Here is a 12000-nt window from a genome sequence, read left to right on the forward strand (position 1 = left end):
CTAATCATCAAAGGATGTACATAAATTACGTTGATGTATTTCGCAGACACACCGATTAGAATCCTGCCAGTTTTCAAAAATAGTCATTACATCTTGGAACTATGCCTCGATGAATTCAAGAATTTTATCTCAACCTGTGATTGGAAACAATTTAACACGACACACCTACACCTTAACTGGTCTCATAAGATATAAATTACACGCACACATGAAAACGGATTATATATCTCCTTTCCGGTTGGATATCTCACATTGGGATCTTTTTATATAATGTCATGGCCTTTTCTTTTGTTCAAATCCCTTATATACAGCTGATCAAAATATAATTCTCCCTCATATGTCTAAGGGATTATCATTGGTGCTGATAACATATTTTTTATTATATTTTCCACATTATGTATTATAACTTAGTACCAGACCTAATATTTATAACTGACGTTCTATCGTGTAAACATTAGGAGCATTCTAGAAAGATATTTTCCATTAGGTAATAGTCTTTATTTACAAAATGCTAATTGTGACAAATTAATTCGTGCCGTAAGGTCTTTGCATAATCAGTTGTATTATTGTTGTGTCCAGTAATTTATATGGGCTAGAATTTGTTCACTAAAATTATTTATTTACTGGAAATACAACGTGGCCTTAAAAAAATAACATGTTTGGAAATTGAAACTTGCATTTATAGTGAAATTTCAAATACGAATATATTTTGAATTGTATTATTGTGATTTAACACAATAACGTTTGCACATCACCACTACACGGCCAACAACAGGCACATCAGCACTTCCATCACTGGGTTTTATTTGGATTTCCACTAAAGACGTTTCTTCAGAACTTTGATTATTAGGACGTTTTAAGACTTGTATACCTAATTGTATGATTATTTCGGACTTAATTCGCAATAACGAAAGTTCTTTCTTTACAGTTTGTATTCTAAGAACATACATTATTTGCTGAACTGTACAAAACATGTTCCTTCTCACTCTTGTATATTACTTGAATTGAGTCCAATGATTCGATATATATATATATATATATATATATATATATATATATATATATATATATATATACGAAAGAAGAAGTCGAGTTATATATGTTAATGGAATGAAATACTACATAATAATATAATGCATAACCAGAAATAATGTAATATCATGCGGAAATGGACGCTTTATACCTCAGAGAGAAACAAGAAAAGGAACACACATAAAGCAGCTTGGCGTTGTTTAAAGGCTTCCGCTGATGATATTCTGAATATCTATTTAATTTTTACATGCTGGTAAGCCTATCTTATCATACAATGACATTGATATATAGATTACTCGATTTTAATTTCATTCATTATTTTTTGTATATTCAAAGTTTAAGTTTCAAACAATTATTGCCCTTTTTAATAATCAGCACTGGCATCTAGACAAGACTTTAGAAAAGTGACGACATAATTAAGCTTATGTAAATATATTGTCGCATACGATGGGTTGCCATGTGGTGAGTTTCTCTTCATTTGAAATAATCTGATATGAAGATTATGGTACAAATGTTGTCACTCATTCTCCACATTACCAGGTTAACACGTGCGGAATGTTTTGCAGAATTTGTAATGCTATACAGTTAGGTACAACTATAAAGCTGGTTCACATTGAACTTCCTACACAAATAAAATTTTCGAGACAAACGTCACCTGATACTTTACAAACAAACTTCACTTTCTTTGTTCCAATATACGTAGAACCCATGTAATGGTCAGCTACATGTACTTACGTAACATCATGATGTATGTTCATCGTTGATGTAAGCACTTACCGACTGAAAGGAAAGAAACAATGGAATTAATGCTGTATCATTATTGAAATGTACTATAACGACGGCAACTTTCATATGTTGTATCATTATTCAGACGCACTATAACAAGTGCATGTTCCATATGATGTAAGAACTCAAGTTCCTGCATCACACCGACCGAAATCAAAAATACATCATCGAGATTCTATTAGACAATATTACTATAATGGTAATACACCTTTGAAAATAACAACTTCGTGTCTCGTGTTGGTTTTCAACATTAAAGCGTTCATGCTGATTTTACTCGGGAGCACCTAAATCTTTACTCAGATAAAGTCTGCGCTATGTTAATCATTTGCTAGTATGAACAAAGTGCCCACTTACGTGTTTATTTAGATGCAATATATGTATTATGGTTTTATAGGAATTAATTTATGATGTCATATAACATTATTTCAGTCATCATCAAAATATCGTAAGGCATAACCAAAACTGAATATCAGTATATCAAGGGTATGTTCCACAACAGTCTATGTTTGGACCACGTCTACTTGTACCATACTGAACGATATTGTCATTGAAATGCGTTTTGATAGAAATTGCCTGCTGCTGACACGTCATTATTAATGAATATAATATCATTTACACATTCCTAGCAGCTGGCTCCATGAAAGAGGACCATCATAAAATCAGTAGGTGGTCCAATAAGTGATTAGATCCATATATGTTCACAAGGAATATCACCAACCACACTTAGGAATGACAGAATGATATATCTATTAGGCATATCAGTTATCATGAACAACTGGGTTTACCTATTGACGATATTATATTTTCGATAAAAATATAAATGAGATAACTATAGGAGTAGTTTGAACATGAATAAAACGCGATGTGTTGCATTCAAACTCACTAGAAAATTCGTATGGCTCCAATATATTACCTTTATAATATACAAGCGCTAGGTATTAATAAGAGTAATCACACAGAATGCAAGCAGACCAGAAATGATCATGGCTTGGGTAACTGTGGCCGTTTCATATAAGGAAATTATGGATGAAAGAAAATATCAAATAAGTTAAATAAGAAGCTACAAACATTAAAATCTAATACTTTTGTATAAAATGAAATGTACTGATATGACATTTAGAACTTCGTGAGCCTTAGTTTCACCACATGGCCCACATGCAAACTGTATAAGACATAGTGAGAAATCCAACGCAACACGCATTTTATAAGGAACATATATTTTTGTTCAACATTTTGTTTATTTGTTTTCCTTTTATACATTCATAAGATTTTTCATAGACAAGAACATTCGCTTACGTTACACTTCAATATTAACCTAGAACCAAATCCTAAATTGTTACTCTCAAGGTGAAACGAAGCATCTGGTCGATTGTAACTCTCTAAAAATATATCGTCCAGTAATGAAGTAACTTATGCAATATGTAAAGTATTTTTGAGGATTTAACCATACACTTGCCGTTCTTTAATCTGCATTGGGGGTCAAATGCACTAATCTACAGTATGACTGTGAGGCGTGTATTTCATAATTTTCTTTTTGCATGCGTGGATCTATCTTAATCCGATGAGGCATCTGTCACACCGACTTCAGGCCTGATATTATAATGTCGTCTAGAGGTACCAAACAAGTTACTTTCTTGGAATTGAGAATGCCATGGGAAGGTATAATGGAGGAGGCCTATTAGACAAATATGGCCAAATATTTGCTTCTCGTCCTTGAGAGACACAAGAATGTGTGGTTGACCCGGAATCTTCCAGTGTAAATAGGGTGTCGTGCCTGTGCCGCTAAGACTCCATAGCATGCCATGGAAGTTATCCGGTTAACTGGACATAGCCGCATGAATTTAGTCATCACGTTTGGTAAAGAGGTCATGCAATCATAACACTGGATCTTGCACAAGATGAGTTTCATCAATTCAGTCGGCACACTCTTGAACAACGCTGACACGCTCGTGGAAATGGGATCCTCTCTTCATAATAGAACCGGCTGCAGTGCAAGACGGTCTCTCTCTCTCTCTCTCATTATATATATATATATATATATATATATATATATATATATATATATATATATATATATATGTATATAATATGTATAGTATGTACACTGTATCAATGATATACCACGAGATGTATACATTTTACATCAAAAGGAAACAAGGCTTGCCCTAGTTTCCTTTTTAATGAAAAATTTATACAACGTGTGATATATCATTTATACAGCGTACTTACTATGCAGATATTTTATTTATACCACATACAAGTTTTTTTATATGGGAGATAAAACTGACGGCCATAAACAGAGCACTTTAGAGGAGTGAACTCTTCACAACCCCTCGTATCTATGTACGCTCAAAGAAGAAGTTTTGTAGTGATTCATAATTTCATGTACACTTCATTGATATTAATTCCTATATGTTTCCTTTAGCAATATTAAATGAAATGAAAACACAAGCCGATAGTTCACATTCAATTTTTGTTTCAATAATTTGCATGCAAACACTGCATACAATTTGCAGCGTTTGTTGTCATGAACAGTATAATAACAGGGCGGCAATTTGCATTTATAGCAACAGTACGATTCGAGCCAGAAACATCAAATAATAAAGGAACAAGAGGTAATTAGGCAATTTAACCTTAACCATATTTCACTGATATCGTTGATGTCCATATTTCGCTATTCCTACTGACTGTCAGTGTCACTTTCAATAATTATCCTATGTTTCCGCTGGGTGGGCCCTGTTTGAGAATGCGCCTGTTGAAAGAAATTGACCCAGTTAGGGATCTCGTTCACATTTTGCGGGAGGTTGATTACAAAGTACGGTGATGTTTGATCCGTAGAATGGGTTGCAGATAATTTGATTCTTTTGAACATTACACATATGGGACCTTGATATACTACAGTCTGTTGCTGTGCAGTTGGATATTTCTTTGTTGCTGGGGGTGGGGGTTGACAGCATCGTTACTTGGGTGGCCGATGTTGCTCAGGTAATTGGAGTACGTCTGTTGTTGTTTATCACTAATGACTGAGTAGCTGTTTATAGACTGTACATTGTTGTGCCTGAAATTTGCATGATATCAGTTGGGGAAATGTTTTTGTCTCTTAACTTCTGAATTAGGTACCTTCGGCTACTAGTGTTTGTTAATTTCTTTCTTTCTGTAATATTTGCCTTTTCGTTCATTTTTTTTTATGATGCATCCATGTTTGTTAATTCCAATGACGTGTTTCCTAAACCATTTGGGGTTTGTTGCTGAGATTGACATAGTGTTGGGCGCAATATAGAAAGGGTCTTCACGTTGACAAAGGTCTGCTGGTCTTAGCTCAGCATACCGTTTGTAGATAGCAACTGGATCTCTCCCTTTGTTGTTTTTGTTTTCATACATCTTAGGATTGATATCCCTGATGTCCTTGACATTGTCTCCTGTTCTTGTTTTTGACTGCCTTTCATTGAATTCAATATACTCGAGGCCATTCACATCATTCCTTAGTGTAACATCGCCCCATTTCAGATTGTAATATTCAGTCACTCGTCTCAAACCAAAATGCAAATTGTTGTTAAACCACAATGTGTTAACAGTGGCTTCAGGTGTTTCCATCTCCATTAGTTTTTTGCTATAAAAGGAATTTATTTCTTCGTATGTTATCACTTGACTCTGATTGGGTATATTTCCTTTTCCTTTAGATTTTAAATATTGTTGCTTAGCCCGAAGAGCTTCCCCTGTTAATGCAAAATTTGTGTCTGCTCCTCTCCTGATTGTACTTGCATATTTCTTAACTTTTAGGTGGCGATCAATGTGGCTGATGATGCTTCTCAAGCTGTTCGGTTCAAACTCAAATCCATCTTTTCTCCTAACACTGAGTATAAAACCAGCCAGGTGTTGATCCGATTCAGATGGGTGTATCTTGTGTAAATTTCTGAATTCATTGTCTGACTGCAAGACTTTAGTCACTAGCCTTACGTCAACAAATGTCTATTTTAAACTGTTTGCTTTCTGCTTACTTTCTATAAATCTCTGTATATCATCAGGCTCATGGTGTACAAATCTGTCTTCCCTGACACATTGATCATTTTCATTTACAAATGTCTCAGCCATGTCTCTATCAAACTCTCCAATTAACTCACAGTTTAGTAGATTAAATGTTGCTTCATAATCTTGCTCCTTATCTGATGTCATTTTTATATTGTACACAGAGTTGCAGTGTTTGATTTTTGCCAGAGGGAGAGACTGGAAACGCATTATTGACAGAGATGACAGCAGATGACACAGGGTGGAGCTCAATAATATTTATTTCCTGGATTGAGCATGATTGTTTGTTTGTATAAAAATGTTAGTTTCTATAAAAATATTTTACATGAAAATCATTCTTTTGTTAATTTTGATTTTTAAATGTAATATTCAAAGAAATTCATTTCCATGTTTATAGTGTATAATAGCTATAAAAACATGTTCATTATGCGTATTCATACGTCATGGACAAATCACAATTTGATATACCAATAATACCAGAATGTAATATAAACAACTGGAAAGCTGTTTCATTGCTTACATCAAACGAAACAAGCGTATAGTACTCATGAGCTGAAATAATTTGCAGCTGGGTTCTTTTTATCCAGGAATAAATGTAACCAGCAGCGATTTGATGGCCTTTGCTTAACAAATATCTACTTTTAAGGTCGAATATATGTTGTTCAATTGAAGATAACTGTGGATGTAGGGAACAAATATAAAGAGATATATACGGTCAGCCACTTATCTTGTGGGTGTACTTCCAGAAAACACCTTTGAATAGGATTAGCATGTACCTCTCACTGTAAATATGTCCAATGTTTATCGAATTATACAAATGAGAATGATCATAATTACGTCACCAATTACGGAAAAATTATGCACATCAACTACTTTATTTCATTGTCATGCCTAACAGGTAAAATGACTAACATCATTCATATTAATAGAACAAATATGTACAGTTAATGTTGCAATTGTTTACATCTTGGCATTAATGCCAGTCTTCTCTATAGTCTAACCGACTGAATAATATCATATATATAATGAACATTTGTATTGGCAGAGAAAAAGACAGCACTGAGCGCCATGTAATTAGCACGTTATAACACACACACGCATGCACACGCTCATAATATTGAGTATAAAGTGATATAATATATATTTATTCAAGGTTAAATGTTCAATTCATCTGTAGGTCATATGTAAAATAATTAATTGATTCCAGCGATAAGTCATGTGTTTCAAAAAGTGTAGATAGGTAGAAATAGAGAAGGGAAGCTTTCACACAGTTAGTATGTATAACGTGTACATATCCACAACGTCAAAAGTCTTGAAAATGCTTCTCCTAGTGCAGTTATAAAATGCACATCATGTATGGCTGCTACAAATTGAAACCCAAAGCAATAATCCGTACACAGGTGAAGATAAGATTGAGGTTAATCTACTTGTAACTGGCAAACTTTGTTTATATCATAAAATCGATCCTATTGAAAGCGAAATCCCTAATTTATATCAAGATTGTGCAGTTACTAGAGCTATGACAAAGAACGTTCTTGAGAAAGATGCTGATTAGACAAATATTCCTTTAGCTGACACGTGTTTTTGACAGGCTTTTGATGAAATCACTTCTGTTCCTCAAATTGATCAATAAATAGATATGGATCACAGTAAAGATTTTTTAACATAATGTAGCTTCCTAATCAACGCATTCTGATTAAGGGTCAAATTGTATGTCTGGACTTTTTCAGCAATTTATGCATGAATGACTCATCCAACAATTCAGTCCAATATAAAGAGAACTTCAATATGAAAACTTGTTTCCATATCTTCCTACAAGAACAACTAAACTCGACCATGACGTTGAACTGGTAGATTCCACGTTTGAAAATCAACACTTGTACATGAACCTTCTCAAGCAGGAATGTGTGAGATTGGAACAACCAATTCTGCATTTGCTATGTGATTATTTCATAGAACCAAGTACATGTAACTATAGTTCAACACGTATCTTTGTACCGAAACCAGATAATACTTTCAGCATGTGCACATACATGAAAGTTATTAGTGTGATTAAATCAGATCTATTTCAATTGTCATGAATCGATGACAGCATTTTTAATATTGGAAATGCAAAATATTTCACATAAGTTGACCTTTTGAAAGAAATCTGGAAAATTCCACTGAAGAAAACGAAATATCGGAATGTATGACTCCACATCAACTTCATCAATATAGGTTGATGATGTTCTGCATGAAAGGCTCTCCTTGTACTTTCCAACGTTTAGTGAACATGATTACATTTTTAGTCTACATAATTGTCATGCTTACTTAGAACATGCAATCATCTATAATGACACCTGGAAAGATCACTTAGAGACAATGTTTTTGACAGACTTATCGATACAAATATGACAATTAATCTATCCACAAGCGGGTTTTGTTGTGCTTTTGTTACATTCCTAGAGGATATTATGGGACATGGACAGGTTAAACCTGTAGATAGTAACGGCATGGCTATCTTTGAATTGAATGTACCGATTAGTGAAAAACAGCAGATGCGATGACTGGATACCATCGGAATTAGTGCTTGAATTTCACTATCATTGCTGAACCCCTGACAAATTTGTTGAGTAAGATAACCAAGCATTATTGGTATGAACAACACTTGTAAGTTGATAAAAACATTAGTTCAAACATATACCAAATGCAACATATAGGAAACGTTTCTGATAAGTTGAACAAAAAGCAAACAGGATACTTTAGGCAAAAGCAAATATCGCTATTAAATGTATGGGAATTCAAACTGAAGAATGTGGTATTGTTCCTAAATCAGCAGAGAATGTAACGTCAAGAAAGAAATCATATAAACGTTGAGCCAAAATTGTAAAGATGCAAATGATTGTCCTTATATTTCACAGGGCTAGTATTGCAAGTGTTTTCAGTGGAATTTGTGTTGTAGTTGCCAGACATAGTTTATTGAGTTCCGGGGACAGCTACACGGTGTGGTATGCAGCGAAATTGTATAGGTTTGTTGAAACCTTTCTTGGTTTGGCAGTAAATGTTAAAAACGACAAGGTACCAGAAAGTACAGTTTTAACTCACGATGAGATTGTAACATCTGCTTAAAGAAAGTTGGAGAATGCTAATGCAATGGTGAGTAAAATGATAAGCGATAATCAGAAGCCAATGCAACAGACACAGAATACAACACACGGTTAAACAAGCAGTAGTATGAAAAGGGGCTTTTAGAACCAAGCTGCAGCTCTGCGAATGGACCTTCATTACCTCAAAACTTTTCCCTGCAACATACAGCAGTAAATCAGAGACAAGATCGCACCGGTGAGTTGAATTCGTTCTGGGCCATTGCATATAAGCTCCTCGTGCGGCAAAAGCCCCATGCGCATGTGTTTTCAGAGTGATTATATGATTATTTTCCATATATACATTATTCGCGAATGCAGAATGTAAACAATATATTTTAACAGAGCCGAAAGACAAACGACGTACTAGACTTGTAATCCAAACATCAAATGCCACTAGCATGCGAACAACAGTTACTGTCGTAATAATTATGGCATCTTTTGTGCCATAAGCGGTCGCTGTAGCAAGTAAACAAGTAACAACTACAACGTTAAACATGCGCTTATATTGTGCGGATATATAGCGGTTCCCTTTGAGTTGTTGTTCCTCTTTGATTGTCTATTTCGCGATCATCAATCATTTTATATTAATATTCTTCAATATTTACTTAGACCCACATAAATAGTGCCCTTGCGTGGTGTTGTTAGTGATTGTTCTCGCTTTTGTCCAAGAACTTTTGAAGGGTCATATGCGTCTTTGTAAACAGGTGTCTGCATTTTTCGTTCGCCAGTCACTTTGATATTGTTAATTCGATATAGCTGACTTTGAATGTTAACAAGGTGTCTTTCACAGAATATAAACAATTTTATACTAAATGTTGTCCTCCTCTTTTTGCCGACGTTGTCGGTATTTTACAAAGCATTTGATAAATGCATAATACGATTCAATGTCTCAAGAAATAAAGTAGCTCTTTAAAGACGCTTCCGTTATAAATGTTAAAATAAAGGCCATGTAGCACCAGGGGTCCATATTCTATGGAAAGGCAACACACAGGAGTCTGAATTAAGTCGTATCTGCTAATGATATGCACCGTATATACAATTTCCAGTGAAATAGTCATTTTCTTACGGAAAATAAAACATATAAAGTTAGTGACTAGGGTGTATAAAAAGGAGGGAATCGGTTGTTTTCTTACGGCCACTTTTTAATCCATTATTGGTCATATCATACCGGGAAAATGAAACATAAACGTAATTCCAAAGACATAATAATGCAGCAGACTTGTGTTGCCTTGAGAACTTATCGAACACGCGACCATTGTATTGCAAGTCTGAGGTTTTGCAAGCTAGTTAGTGTATCCTATAATATGATTTATATATTGTTATAAATGGCGATAAACAATGATTTACACTGGAAACAATATAAACTCTAAGTATTCAGGATATAATAATACCATTTAGCTGCAGAAAAAAATGACATCGTATAGAACCGTCATATGCTACAAAAATATACAACATGTAACTTAAGGACATTTTTTTTTCATTTAACGTCTGTGCGACATGCAATAAAGAACAATCAGCTCAAGACATGAATACAGGTACGAGGTTCACGTTATTAAATATTGAACTTACAATATAAATATTATAAAGGCAAAGACATACGAGTTTGAAGGAAAGCAGTTGAAAATATGTGAACTTTAATATCAATTAAGTATCACATATGTACATACGTACGAGCATGCATTCAAACGTGCGTACGTGCACGGATGCATGCGTACGTACCTACATACTTGCATAAATGAATGCATGCATCGATCCATCCATCCGAACATGCATAAAAACATGCATATAGTCACTGAGTTTTTAATTTTCGCTTAGCCATGGTTGGGATGTCAAAAGATTCCCAGTAACTTGTCTTCGGTCAGTAGTTTTTACTGGAGTTTTCCCGGTTTTTACCTTCAGCAATTACTCTAGCAACAATATGTAACGTATCATATGCAGAAAACTGGCGATAAAAGCACAAACAACGCATACATACATATATAAATACATACATACCTACATACCTTCCTACCTACCTACATGCATACATACATACATACATACATACATACATACATACATACATACATACATGCATACATACATTCATACAGACATACATACATACATACAAGCAAGCATATCACTTGCAAGTGTGGAACGCATGCAAGAACGCACACATACACACACACATGCACACATATACATACATACATATATGCATATATGCATACATACCTACATACATACATACATACGCACATACATAAATACATACATACATACATACATACATACATACACACACATACATACATACATACATACATAAATACATACATACATCCATACATACATACATATATACATACTTGCATACATAGACACGTACGTACGCACATACATACATAAATACGTACATGCATATATACATACGTACGTACATACATACTTACAGACAAGGGGCCCATAGTGGCCGAGTAGTCTAAAGCGCTCACCGTTACGGGTCACTGCCATCTCACGTGTCTGCGTGGGTTGAAGTCTCAGATTCGGCCAATGTGGGTATGTCAGAAAGCTTGCTAGTAGCTTCTCGAGGGCCGGTGGTTTTTCTGGAATTTCCAAGGTTGTTCTTCCACCATTAATACTGGCCGCCATGTATTGTGTGCTGAAAAATGTCGTTGAACCCTACAACATACATACATACATGCATGCATGCATGCATACATACATACATACATACATACATACATACATACATACATACATACATACATACACACACACACGAAAAGACAGACGGACAGACAGACATATATACATACATACAAAACATACATACATACATGCAATATTAGTTCGTTCTTTCTCCGTATAATGTGCATCCTTTGTAGTCAACGTGTTTTCTAAGTTGTAAGAATGTGCAGCCGGATCCAACTGTATCAGTTAGGAAAATAAAATGTTAAAAATAAACTGAGAAATTATCTTGTCCATTTAAGCAAGCAGTTTCATTGGTCACTTTTACGCGAATAGCTATTCATAGTTTTACAATAAA

The 12000-nt window shown here is 34.6% G+C and overlaps 1 protein-coding gene across 3 annotated transcripts in view; it reads right to left on the minus strand.

Annotated features, from left to right (window-relative positions):
- Positions 1-1095: 1095 nt before the first annotated feature.
- LOC149771688 (E3 ubiquitin-protein ligase TRIM45-like) overlaps positions 1096-12000 on the minus strand; it is a 131590-nt gene continuing 120685 nt past the window's right edge. For all 3 annotated transcript variants that reach the window (XM_089948223.1, XM_089948222.1, XM_089948220.1), the window contains one exon: positions 1096-1812. In XM_089948223.1, the coding sequence (XP_089804349.1) occupies positions 1774-1812 (39 nt within the window). In that variant the 3' untranslated portion in view covers positions 1096-1773. The remainder of the gene's footprint in view (positions 1813-12000) is intronic.

Source organism: Sinohyriopsis cumingii, unplaced genomic scaffold (genome assembly GCF_028554795.1).
Source record: "Sinohyriopsis cumingii isolate HCF-2022 unplaced genomic scaffold, ASM2855479v2 utg001725l, whole genome shotgun sequence".
Lineage (NCBI taxonomy): Eukaryota > Metazoa > Mollusca > Bivalvia > Unionida > Unionidae > Sinohyriopsis > Sinohyriopsis cumingii.